Source organism: Corvus kubaryi, unplaced genomic scaffold (genome assembly GCF_017639235.1).
Source record: "Corvus kubaryi isolate FWS band 111438036 unplaced genomic scaffold, C.kubaryi_AGA036_p1.0 37249, whole genome shotgun sequence".
Taxonomy (NCBI): domain Eukaryota; kingdom Metazoa; phylum Chordata; class Aves; order Passeriformes; family Corvidae; genus Corvus; species Corvus kubaryi.
This window is the reverse complement of record NW_024581072.1, coordinates 4,850,031-4,863,685: the sequence shown is the minus strand read 5'-3', so window position 1 is coordinate 4,863,685 and position 13,655 is coordinate 4,850,031. Positions and strand designations below refer to the sequence as shown.

Below are 13,655 nucleotides of genomic sequence, written 5' to 3'. Positions count from 1 at the left end.
TGTGTGTTTTTGAGCAAGTTTACATAAAGTGTTTGTGATATTATCTGAAAATTGCTTTTGCAGATTATTTTGGAGGTTGGGTACAAGTTAGTCTTCTGAGTTGTTTCAGAAATGCGTTTTGATTTTTGGAGGCTTGGGAGTGAAGGCTTTTAGCCACCAGTGTGACAAGTGTCTTCAAACTTAAGAAATATGTGATTATCCTTGTAAAGATCAGTGAACTGGGGTACATACGGCAGGGACATATTTCAAGAAAGTGAGACTCAAGATGTGTTTGATGTTGTTCTTCATAGGGGCCTGTTGAGTTGGACTGAAAAAAGTGGATGAGATAGAAAAATATTATTTTCTTTATTAAAACTTAATTCAATTTTTAAAACACTGTCAATCTCTTGTGCCCTTAGGGTATTGATTCTGCTTTTATGCAATGAGATACAAAAAAAATATTACTAATGAATAATTTGGACACTGAGGAAAAATAACTTAAAGAGTTTGTTGCATTTTGGCAGCTTTTTATTTGATAAGGCATTCTGAATATGAAGGGGAAGACCTATGAAAGTGGTAAATATGGTAAAAATTACAAATAGTGACTAGGATTGTGTCACCTTTCAAACCTGGAAAAAACCCTTTTATGGAACAACATATCTCTCTGGTGGGATAGTGATCCTCAGCTCTCTCACAGATTGCATTATGTGGTGAGGACCTGTCAGTATGTTGGGGCGCCCGTGTGCTATTCAGAGGGACCTTGACAGCCTGGAGAGTTGGCGACCCTGTGGCATTCAGCAAAGGCTGAGTCTTGCATGGGGGCAGAACAGCTCTGTGCCACGAGCGGGCGGAAGGGGTGGGTAGCAGCTCTGCGGAAAAGGCAGGTACTGACCTAGTGGAGTGAGCTCGCTCGAGGGCAGCAAGCTTATGTAGGGGCTGCATCATGGCACCGTTGAGGAGAGGTAGATTGGACAGCCTGGTTGAAGAGATGGCCCAGAGGAGATCCTGACTGAGAGATCCCAATGGCGTCTGTCCTCCTCTTATGGCAAATGAAGTAAAGATAGAGCCAGACTTTTGCTTGCTGGTAGGGCAAGAGACTGGGAAGAGGGCTCAGGCTGAAACACTTGAATATGTGAAACACCTGAATATGTGATGTTATTAGGAAGAACCTTTCTTCGCTCTGAAGCAGAGAACTGTGGACATTAGGGACCTTACAACTTTGGAGAGATTCAGAACTTAGCCAGGCAAGGCACAGCTCTAAATTGGCCTGGTCGGAGCAGGGGGATTGAATTACGGGGTATCCAGCAGTCTCTTGCAGCCTGAATAACCCTCTATGACTCTGTAGTGAGCGTGTTACTTTTAGCCTGGGGATGCCTGCTTCAGGCATTGTAAATAGAGAAGGAACAGCAATTTGGGACTGGTTTAGTTGCACATGGTCAGAACTGATGGTGCGAACGCAATTTGCTTCGGCGTACAAATGTCACCTCAGTCCTGTGAGACTGCTTTTTAACTCTGATTTTTTCATATGCTTCTTCCCCACACACTCAACAGTACCTTTTGTGATGCGTATTTAATGTATGAATGTTTCTGGGTAAAGCATCAATAGCTCTTTGTATTTAAAGCAGAGCTACATTTCTGCCTCTCAGCCCTTCTTCCTAACTTACTTGCTGGTTTATGAAAAACAGTCAAAAGTATGCACTTTAATTTTTATTATTTTTCAGTCCTAGAGGTATAGGGCATGTTGGGTCCTGTCTTTGCTGTCATGCTTGGTACACTCTCAGAAAATGCCAGATAAAGTAATTGAGAGATGTGTTCAGCAATGGGGGGAGGAGGGGTTTCCAAGCTTGGAGGGTGTCTAAAAAATACAAGAATATGTTCACTGATGTATTTTTATCCTTTTTTGTTAGTCTTTACCAAACCAGTCTTTCTGATATGATGACTCTACTAGTGTATAAATTTTCTGTAGTGTTTTTAAGAGAGAATGGTCCAAACAAGAATTCAGTCAATAATATAAAATATGAACACAGCAGAAAGTAGGAGAAGAGTGAAAAACTGTGGTATTTGACCTCCTCAGGCTGCCTTTCCACATAAAAGTGAAATTGGCATTCTTAAGTAAAGCTGTCATACTTGTTAACTTAGTCCTGTTTCTCTGTAAATAGCTTCAAACTTGAGGGAGGCTTTTTAGGTTTTTAAAAAGACTTCTAGTAAATCACTGGTTAAGTAGTGGATAGTCTGCTCTCTGAAGCAAACAGCTTAAAGGGATCTGATGCTGTTCCATTTGACATATTGATCCATGGACATAGGTAGTTGTTGGGCAGTTAGACAGTATTTTGTTTCCAAACAGTTGCAGTGTACGGTCTGTCTTACAAGGACATAGGAAATAATGGAGGATCTCGAGGAGTAGGAAAACTGAAGGAATTGCAGGGAATGGGAATTGTAAGGATTTGAAGGCAAACTGGGTTATTGAAGGGAGAAAACATAAAAATACAGAACAAGAGTCCATGAACACAGATTTTTATTATTTCTGATGTTCATGTAACAACTGATTTCTTTGAGGATCACTCTTAAAAAGTCTGTGCCATAAAAGAGAATTTTCAAAGTAAGTGAGTTGTCCATGTTCTTATGGACTTGTTTACTGTGAATTAAGTGAAGCATCATCTGTATTTCTTGTTTATGGGCTGCGTGGAGGCTATGTGGCAGGGTGGGTAGTGAAGCCAAACAATGATGCCAGAGTGTTCTGGAGTTACTGAGTCTTCAGCTAGGTTGGGGCAAAAGTGGATTTAAAGCATTTTAAAACAAAGAGTTGTGCCATTTGTTTCATTTATTATTCTGTAGTAGTGTTACATTTCTGCATTACATCAAGTTTTTGTTTCCTATCAGTTATTTCTTGGATGCTGCATTTTCTGTTTGCGACTGATGTCATAGAGAGGTATCTGTTTCTAGCAACTTAGCTCTTCTGTACCTTTATGTTTCTCCATTTTCTGCTGGTTTAGCCCTTTGGGTTTTTTTGGTCTCAAGTAGCAACACAGATAAAGGAGCAGTATAATAGTTTGCAATTAGAAGGCAAGACATAAGATATCATTCTACCACTGTACAACACTGTACGAGAGCTCTTTTTTCAATGCACCATGTCTAGTATATGGCCTTTTATGTCCCTATGGATTTTCAAAATAGGGTTGATTGTCCAGAAAAGAGATACCTGAATGATTGCCACCTGGACTGGTTTTAATTTTGATCTTCTAAAGATCAAAATTAAAGATTTTACACAATTTGAAGAAGAAATGTTGTCTAAGGTTTGTTGAATCTCTCTAGGAGGAAGGTCTAGAATAACCATGAAAGATCTTATGAACTCTCTAGAGAACAATAGATGAGAATACTTCAAAACTGCATAGTACATTTGTTATGACTGTTGTTAAATATCTGTACACTGACATGCTTTGATATTTATTATGCAGTACTTTTGGAGTTACTGCTTAGGGATTGTCTGTGCTAGAAAGTTATGCTATGCTAACTTAGTCACTATATCCAAAGGGGCAAGGATGGTCTTCTCAGACATAGAAGTGCCTTTGAAATGCTCATTCTGGGAGAGTTTGTCCAATTTTGAGAAACAGGGTAACTCGTCAGTATGAGTATTTCAGTCTGATAACCCCATTGTTCTTGGATTATAGACACAGTGCATCTGGAGAATTGTGGCTTACAAATACACTTGCCTGTTCTCTTATGTAGAGCACCAGCTTATAGATGCTTGAAATTTGAAGTTCCTAGCAGCTATGTGTGGTACGGAAAAGAAATTTTCAGCCACATTGGGGCCCATGTGGTACCTTTTTTGGAGTGTGTGTGTCAGCTGCCTCTTCCTTGCAGTCAGTCCATGTGGTGAAATTCAGAGGTGATTTCCTATAAAACATTTGTATTTTAAGCTTTTACCTTGCTCTGCCTAACTCTTGCTGTCTTGGGTTTGCCGCTCCTTGTGTTTAAAAATTTTGTGCTCCCCTCAACTCATTTGAGGAGTCATGCTGGAACCTCCTGGATTGTTCTCATGGCTTTCCAGGCTTTTTCCTTGCTTTTGCTACCTCCCAGGCCAATTAAGCTTGTCCTTTTCAAGGCTATTGCTGAAGGAACAAATTTCAAAGTGTAGTAAAAATCCTTTGCTGGGCTGAATTGCGCCTCTTGCAGATTATTATGTTCAGCATTCTTGTGACCATTGAAGCTTTTTATGTTATCACTGGAGCAGCGACATCAAGATGGGAGCGCTATTACAAAGTCTTAGGAGAGGGGAAACCAGGTCATGTGTTCTCCAGGGCTGTCCAGAGTGCTCAACGGAAGATACAGCTAGCAGGCTGAGGGTGAAGAATCATGTCCTGGGAGACGCATTTCTGGGATGTGAAAGTGATTCTCAGCACCAGTAAACAAAATGCTGTCTTGCTTCAACTGCTTGGATTCCTTGTGAGGATTTTGTATGATCTGCAAAACTGGGCTCAGAACTTTCTTTTTACGGTGTTACCAAGAAAGACTTTTGCACATGAAGCAACCTGCTATTGTTATGAATGTACTACTTATGAAAGAAGGGGAAGTGGACTTTGGTTGTTGTATATATTAAAAAGAAATGTGGCAGTCTGATCTCTGGTTAAGTCTGAACTTGTGGAGTTTTGCTCTGGCTATAGCATATTTTGTTTTGGAAAAACTTAGGTAGTGAGAGCTTCAATTCTAAATTTACTCACCCAAGCACTGCAGATGTTCCTTTCCAGAAAGCGTTGTGAAACAGAGCAGATGGAGGCAGGTTTTGAGGAGCAGAATTGCTCTACTATCTTCAGAAGTGTAGATATAATTCTCACCATCAACCACAAATAGTCATACTTGAACTTTGTAAATCAAGTATCATGAAGACAGAATTAACGTGTGATCTACTGGTCTATGTAGATTTCACTCTTTATGCCTATGTTTAACGAGTAATGTGTTATTGTACTCTGAAATCTGTATTTGTAAAGAGGAGGGCAAGAGACTTTCTTCCACAAGTCCAATGGCTGATCTTCGTTACTATGGAGAGGCTGTTAGAAAGCTTTGTTTTGCTTTGAAGATGACACAGAAGCTGTTGAAGTTGAAAAGGGTAGTGTGCTGAAACAAAAACTGGATATCTCTCTGGTCACAAGGTTGTTAGTCATTCAAAGTCTCCTTTACATGCACATTTCTGTTGACTATCCTCTATTTTTCCACTGGCTATTACTGTTATTAACATGCTGGTGACCTTAAAGAGTGCTTGAGAGTTCAACACTGGTGATGAGATGACTAGTGTTAAATCCAGTGTCTTAAGTTCTAACCTTTTTTGTTTTGACATGCATACTTTGAGTTTGTTTGCATCTAGAGACAAAGAGCACATGCATGTGGAAATGCTCACAGACAGACACACAAACTTAGATACCTCAGATATATAGACAGTCATCTCTCTGTCTCTTAAAAAGATCCGCCATTTGGCAGTGGCCACAGTCCTTCACTTCTAATTGTGCCTCAGTGCATTATGTAAGGTATAAAAAAAAAGGTTTGCTGAAACTGGCTCTATGGTTTCCTAGAATTATGTGTGTTGAATGCATTGTAAACTTAGAGGGGGTTTTTTGTGAAACTTGTCTACATTATGCAGTTGTATAGCTAATGGTTTGCTATGTGACTGGATGGCCCAGCGACTTTGACACTTCTCTTCCAGTTCTGTATGCTCCTTACTGAGATCTTGGCTTCAGCTGAAATACGCCTAAAAGAAAACTGGACTATATATGTGTCTTTAAATCTGTGTATGTACTTTTTGTGTAAATGTGGGAGCCCTGTGTTCTGGGCTGGAGAGAGGTATGCCTTCATTAAGAGCAACAGTGGTAGTTTGTTCAGTTGTTTAAAAATACTGGTAATAACAATCCCCATCAACAGAAGTTAGTCTCTTAAAATGACCATATAGCCTGGATGTAACTGCAGTAACTTGTGTTCTCTTTCTCAAAGTTTTCATGTCAAAGGGGTATTTTGGCTGCTAAGCTGCTAGACAAACAACTGAAAACTGCTGAGCTATGTGGATGTGTCACAGGTATTGGCTGACGTGCATCTGTGTTGCTGCTTTTGCTTTCAGATGTTACCATGAGTATCAGTTGGAGCACAAGGAGCTATGGTAGTAGGAGTGTTTGGGAGAGCTGGGTCTTGTTTACTTGAGAAAGGTAAGAGTGTGATGGGGTTGTGGGAATTCCTGATGGAACAGAGTGAGAATGGGTGATAACTAGCCAGGCAAGATCACCAAGCAATGAGATTCTTTACTAAGTCAAAGAGTATATCACAAGCTGAGAATTGGCAACTACAGAGAAGGAAATACTAAATCCACTATTACCTCTGTAGCCTGTCACTGAATTAGGAGACATGAAGCAAATTCCGGAGTATAGTTCATTTGTGCAGAACAAAAAAAATGAGACAATATGGAAACTAAAATAAAATTCAGTGGAGGAAGGAGGTTATGTTGTGATGGGATAACTTTGGCTGAACACAAGGTGCCTACCAAAGCCACTCTTACCACTCACCCTCCTCATCTGGATGGGGAAGAAAAGGTATAACACAAGGTTCAGGAAGTACGGTCACAGGCAAACCAGACTTGGTTTGGAGAAATTGGTTTAAGTCATTGTCAATGAAAAGTCAGAGAAGGATAATGAGAAATAAAAACAAACCTTGAAACATCTTTCCCCCACCCCTCCCTTCTTCCCAGGTTCAACTTCAGCTCCAGCCTTCTCTTCCTCTTCTGGCTGAGTGGCTCAAGAAAATGGGGGATGGGGGCTGTGGTCAGTTTATCACACTTGTCTCTGCTGCTCCTCCCTCCTCACATTCTTCCCCTACTCCAGCGTGAGGTCCCTCCCAACTTTTCCAGCATGAGACCTTCCCATGGGCTGCAGTTCTTCGTGAACTGCCCTAGTATGTCTTCCAGCATGGTCACAGCCTCCTTCAGGCACCTGCTCAGATGTGGAGTCTTCCGTGGGCTGCAGGTGATCTCTGCTGCACCGTGGATCTCAGTGGGCTTCAGGGGAATAGCCTGCCTCATCATAGTCTTCACCACAGCCTGCAAAAGAATTTCTGCTCCAGTGCCTAAGAGTATCTCCTCTCCCACCTTTTTCACTGACCTTGGGGTCTGCTTTGTTGCTGTTGTGCAGCAGTCTTTCCCCCTTCTTAAGTATATTCTCTTAGAGATGCAATCACTGTCACTGATGGGCTTAGCCTTGGCCGTGGTGGTTCTGTTTTGGAGCTGGCTGCACTAGCTCTTGTACTTAGAGGAAGCTTCTGTCATCATCTGTCAGAAGTTATCCCTGTAGCCAGCTACTGAAACCTTGCCACACAGGATGGCTTGAAAAAAATCTCTAATTATCCGCATAGGTAACCAGTGCAGACAAACATTACCTGTATGTATGTGTTATCTGACCTTTGGCTACGCAAAGATTGTGATGTCATGATTTTGTCACAGCTCCAAGACAGTTGCTTGAAGAAGGAAACACAGCTTCTTTCCATAGGGTGTCCTGGAGCAAGATGAGTTGTATGATGAACTGGGTGGAAAAGCTAACGCAGGGAAGTAGAGTGAATTCAGCATGTTGTATTTTTTGGTTTGTGATTGCTTATGGCTTAAACAGTTTGCTGCCTAGAAAAGTTCTACGGCTGAAAAGGGTAATGTAGTTGACCCTAAAGGAAGGGTTTTCTGGGTTTCTCATCCTATAGCTTGCATCCAGAATTGAAAATGGACTGCATTGCAGCCATTATATTGAAAAAATAAATGTGTATATACAGAAGAATCCAGATAAAGGCTATGAATCCTACTAGATTACTCACTTGTCAGAAATAAAAATGCTGTATATACTTGTAAGTTTGCCATTGGGGAGAGGTCTGGAATTACAAAAAAAATAAAAGAATGAAATTCAAAGTGAAATGCTAAACTGAAGCTTTTTGATGTAGATATAGATTAGTGTATCATGTATTTTGCTTAGATTTTCAGGGATTTCAGGTTTTCAACTTTACCTTGAAGGCTTTCAGAAAGCTGTGGGGGTTTTGTGGTGGTGGTGTTTGTTTGGGGTTTTTTTCTGGGTTTTGTTTTTTTTTTTTTTTCTCCCTCACACATCAGAGAGAAAGCAACTGCAGGACTAACAAAGATGCAGAAATAATCCAGCAATATAAATGGGATGGAAACAGTGTTCAGACTAATCTCTGATTTTTAGTAAAATCTACTTATGACTGACCTGCTGCTTTGTCATTTGATTGAAATTTCTGCACTTTTTCTGTTGTCTTTGTAAATACAGTACCTAGATTTTTGAGCGTGTTTTTGCAACAATCTTTTAAGTGGATTATGTCTATCTAATACCCATCTTCTGGTAAAATGTCAGTGTCTGTGATGTTCAGAGTAAACTTCAGAAAGCAGTCACATCCATCACAAGGACACAGGGAGCTTCAATAACACATTTTCATGTAAGGACAGGGGTCAGCAAGGTTGTTGACAGAAATAGACAGTAATAAACTTTACTCAGCAGTGAAACCATGTTTCTGGAAGAGTGCATGGGTTTATGAGTAAGGAGAAAAGGGAAATGACTTCTGTCCTCATGCTTATATAGAAGTGCTTCTTTCTGAGTAGCACTTGGTTTGCATACCAAGGAAGAACTCTTGTGTTTGTAAGGATCAGTCGGTGTTGCTGTAGGTGACCCATCTTGTATTTTGTACAGTGTTGAAAATTTGTCCATTTCTAGCCTTTCCAAAGTGATCAAATACATCTGTATTGTTTGAAGAAAATTTTCTGATTTGTGTTTGAAGGGATCTGCTTTTCACTGGAATGAGTGGGTGTGGGGCCTTTTAATGAACTCTTGGGTAGGTTGTCCCTCTGTGAAGTTTTCACTGTGGTGATGCACAGTCTCTTTAAAGAACACCATCTGAATCAGCTACTAGAAGTGTTTCAATGTTTCTTTTTATTGAGTGTGATATTGTGGACCTTTGTGACAATACCGAGGAAGAAGGTGAAATCAAGACATGCTGCAAGAGCTGGTTTAGTTTGTGGTGGTTTTTCGAGTGTTAGGCTGGCATTGGTTGTTTAAAGGAGATAAGGATAGCTTTGCTCTTTTCAGAGTTCATAAATCATTTGGCTCGTGTGTGTGTGTATTTTCTCTGATTCATGCAATGAATCTCTGAATCGGGCATCCACCCTTTTATTAGTTATGCAGTAACAGTATAAGGAATATGCCAAAAACTGTGTTTCTAGGGTAATAACTTCATGTGCTCTTAAGCTGCAGCTGGAGCAGCAGAAGTAGCTGCGCATTATCACCTGGTTTCTGACCACCTTACTGCTAAAGTGGCTGAATGTACTGCTCCAGTTTAACACTAGCAGTAGGTATTAACTGAGGTAAACCACCTGTGCAGGTTCACTGGGTGTTCTTACAGATGTATGCCTACCGTATGTGGGAAATCTGGAAGTGTTTCTCTCATTGGTAGTGCTGCTCTAATGTGGGATCAAGAAATTAAAGCAAAGAGATTGCAACCACTTATTTTCTGTCTGTGTAGTAACTTCCAGGTGATATTTGCTTCCTCCTTTTGTCATCCATTGTACCTACTGCAATCTATTTTGATAGTCTTTAGAGGGCTATTAGGATATACAATAAACACAATAAAGAAGTGCTTTGTAAGAGTAAGTAAATAGTGACGGCATTGATTTTTTTTATATTTTTGGCTCTTAAAAAAATTCCCCATGTGGAAATAGTGATAGAGATGGCATCAGTGATGAAGGTACATATACTTGGGAACTTGGGAGGAAGATAAAAAGAGAGTAAACTTGTTTTTTTCAGGAAGAAAAGTTTTTTTTCCATTGAGTACAGTTCTACAGTAGTGTGAAGTGAATGAAAAATTTCACACACACAATGGCCTCAATGTGCAGATATTTCTTTGAACTTAACCTTCATTTACGTGGTTCAGATTGTTCATGAATCAAAGAGAATAACTTAGGCACTCTGTAACTGCAGTTTTAAGTAATCCTCATAAATCAGGGGACTGAAGCTAGAGACCTCTCACTTTGAGGTACTGATCCTTCCTGCCCGACCTCAAATAATATTGCAAAGCATAAGCTTGCAGGCTGGTAAATGCCAGCCTCAGCTGCTGAATGAAATTTTTACCAGACCCTGCTGTATGGTTTGCTCATGTAGCCCCAGCGCTTTCCTCCTGTACAGTAGTAGTACAGGCTTGGTGCCGTTTGTCTGGTACTTGATACGCACAAACAAATACGATGTAAACCATGTACAAGTCATATAATGAATATTAGACAGCTTTTCTTTCATATCAAGTGAAAAGCAGAAAACCTGTATTGCCCTTATCAGAAGCATGCTATCATTTCACAGAAATGTATTAACCCTGTCATACAAAACCGAGTGTTTCATTGCACTTCTTTCCCCCGCTGAACTGCTCATTAAAAACATTTTAGCATCACAGTTCTTTTCAACTTAGTGTTCATTCTCATAAGCTTTTTAGTATGGTTGACATTTTTGGAGAGAAACCATTTCCTGTAAAAACTGAGTGAGTTTCCCATCATAAGATGTTGCTTCTGTTATGAAAATAATGTAGACGCATTGGCAGTTAGACAAGTGAGGATCTGTGTCTAGAAATCCAGAGCATAGCTTAGTCATTTGATTCTAGGAGAAATAACATTAAATTAAATGGTTTATTGAGGCAAACTGCTGATTCTTGAGTTACATAATCTGAATTGTGCTTTTCTCTCTCAAAGTGGCTCTTGAAAGAAGATCTGGACCTAGGTCTATTAGGAGCACTAAGCAAGGCTTTCAGACTTTCTGAGCGATTGTACTGAGAGCACTTACTTTAGTTGCTGCTCTGTGTTCAGCTCTCTTGAAAGGATGATTTGAAGATGTTATAACATCCCATTATTGGCAGAAGTGGAAATCTTTTCGTATTAGGCAGGTTGCGCTTGCGTCGTCTGGGAGTTCTCTCCAGTTCCTTTTTTCCCACTGTTGAGTCTTGGCCACACATACTCTTGCTTATTTCCTTGATATTCAGATCCTCATTCTGAATAATGTTCCCTGTGTTCCGACTTGTCTTGCCATCCATCACCTCTGGGTGTCTTGAGTAAGAAGAGAAATAAAGACATCATTTCTTCTGGAAATTCTTTCTTCTCTTTTGATTTCTGTAGCCCTTATGTCAACCTGCTGTTCTTTCCTCTGATTTCAGTTTCCAGGCACCTGAGCCCAGAAGGTTCTGTCATGTACTAAGTGCTGAGCAATCTAAAGAAATTCAGCCTTCCCTCAGTGCTTGTGTACTGCTAGAAATTGACAGCTGATGCTTGGTCATGTTCCAGGAAAATCACAGGCTTGGTATTGGGCTTCTGAACCAGGAAACAACATGCGATGCTTTTTTCTTCATGGGGCAGAATCCTTTTACTTACATTGCTCTTGTGCTTAGAGAGGCTGTATTTTGCAAAGTGCTGCAAATAGATGGTGCAAAAAAGAAAAACTGTAATCAAGCAGACTACTTTCATAGTGGGGAGAAAGTGTCATATAGATTTTATCTGACCTGGGGTCGGGAATGTTCTTTTGTCCTGTTCAGGCACTTACCAGTCTGATAGGACTACTAGGGCTGTGGAAAACTGTTTGACCCCAGTAACCACACAGTGTCTATTAAGGGGTTTCTTGTCCTGAAGAGGACTGCTGTCAGTACTGTTGATGGTGCCCTGTTCTGTGTTGCAGCTTTATTGATACCACACAGAGTACTGAAGAGTTTTCCAGAACCTGGAGCTTGTCTACAAATGGACTTAAAAGTCTGGAGGAATGTTTGTAGAAGGTGAACAATGGCTTTTGGAGCAAATTGTTCTTGTTTTTTCAGATACCAGCTAGTCCTAAGACAGGCTGGATTGAACCTGTCCCATCATATTACCAAGCTTCAGGAAGTCCTGGTCAGGGACTTCCTGAGGGGGAAGTTCTACCAGGAATATTTTGTTCAGTGGGCTGGACTTTTTTTGAGGCACAGTGAGTGTTTTTCATCAATGTTCTTTTTGGTGGTATTATACTGGCTCAATCAATTTAAAAGCTGAAGAGTCCAGGTCTGTATGCTGTCTTCCTGCTTTTCCCCACACCCATCTATTTTATCAGTGTTCTGTGACTAATTAGAGGTTCTTAAGAATGCAGTTTTCAAGGTACTGGAACACCCTGAGGTATTTCTCAGTCTTGTTCTGTAGTCTTTTTCTGATAATTCTCAATGCAGAACTTCTGATAAAATTAACAGATGAACAAATAGAATGTTTTCATTTAAGGGGAGGAGGCAAAAGGAAGTTTTTGGTCCACAAGTGTAGCTGGGATGATTTTTCTCCTTGCGTGGACTTTTTTGTAGTTACTGGCACTGGATTTCATCAGTCACTTTATTTGCCCCTCACTTGCTATTGTTAAATCCTGTCATAATTCTGTTGTATTTTTCTTCCATTTGACCCCAGGTTGTGCCTGCTGCTGATTTTAATAGATTAGAAAACGTGGATTGCTTTGAAATGGATTGCTTTGAAACTTTGAAGGCTTTGTCCATTAATTACAGAACCGTGTTAGACAGATGAGGATAAACACTCCTTAGTTGAACAATTCTGCCTACGCTTAATCAAGCATATTTGCCTGCCTGTGCAACTGGCTGGGTCATGTCTTCACATTTACTTTGCTGGCAGTGTGCAGCTCTCCCTGCTCCTGAATAGAGCGTGTCCTGAGGATATTCTGGAAATGTGAAGGCTGTGCCCTGGCAATGGGAACAAAGGTTGCGCAGAGTAACTTCCTCTGATTTCAATAATGATTTTGTCTTCTTACTCCTCCTTTCATCTCCTTGAAGGTATTTTTTGGCCCTCTCCCTGCTTTTACTTATGAAGTTACTTAAATGATTTTTCCTCTTTAAAATGATAAGTAACTGGGTCAACAGCCTTGATATTTAATTGCTATGAATAATTAGGAAGCTTTTCTAGTAACCCATCAGTGCTTCTTCAAGATGACTTAGTGAATCTACTGATCTCTCCTTCCCCTGCTTTCTGGGAACGTGTTCACTCCACATTCCACTGCTGGGATTGCCTCTTTTCCATATCATTCCTAAGAGATATCTTAATAGAAAATCTTGCTGTTAAGCTGGAGCGTACAAAGCTGTAATTGCACTAGAGTGGGATGGAGATTGGAAGATCTCACAAAACCCCACAAATCTTGTGGTTTTCTTTGAGGAGTGCTTCCAGCGGTTTGCTCTACTCCAATTTTAGATTGTGTTTTTGCACCTGCTTGAGAAGTCTGGGTTCTGTTCACTAGCTAAATCAATTTGTTGCTTCCTTGAAATTAGCAATACCAAAAAGTATGTCTTGTGTCTGCTTTGTTTGTGTTCTAAACAGAGAACAAAAGGCAGGTGGTAATTACACTGCAGGGTAAACAACTGTAAATTTCTTAAATAAGATTTAAACAATTCTATTGAGGAGAAATCTCCTGAATGTAACTGACTACTAGTAGTATTACTACTAGTCCTACTACCAGTTAGTAGTACACCTAGGACAGTCTCCCTGTTCTTAGAACTTTGTTTTTCAGAGGCAAAGTAAACCATGTTCTGATAATGTTCTTGTAAATATATTCACTTCTCATTGAGGTAAGTGTCACAAAAGGATGAACTAAGCTCATGTGGACTTTTGCAGTAGT

General features: G+C 40.2%; 1 protein-coding gene across 3 annotated transcripts in view; it reads left to right on the top strand.

The window, feature by feature from the left end:
- RNF38 (ring finger protein 38) overlaps window positions 1–13,655 on the top strand; it is a 104,603-nt gene that overhangs the window by 8,135 nt on the left and 82,813 nt on the right. Inside the window, exon 2 of one of the 3 annotated variants that reach the window (XM_042023524.1) lies at window positions 6,083–6,167. The exons of the other annotated variants lie outside the window; for them this stretch is intronic. Within the exon in view, the coding sequence (XP_041879458.1) occupies window positions 6,119–6,167 (49 nt within the window). The 5' untranslated portion in view covers window positions 6,083–6,118. The remainder of the gene's footprint in view (window positions 1–6,082; window positions 6,168–13,655) is intronic. 3 annotated transcript variants of the gene reach the window in all.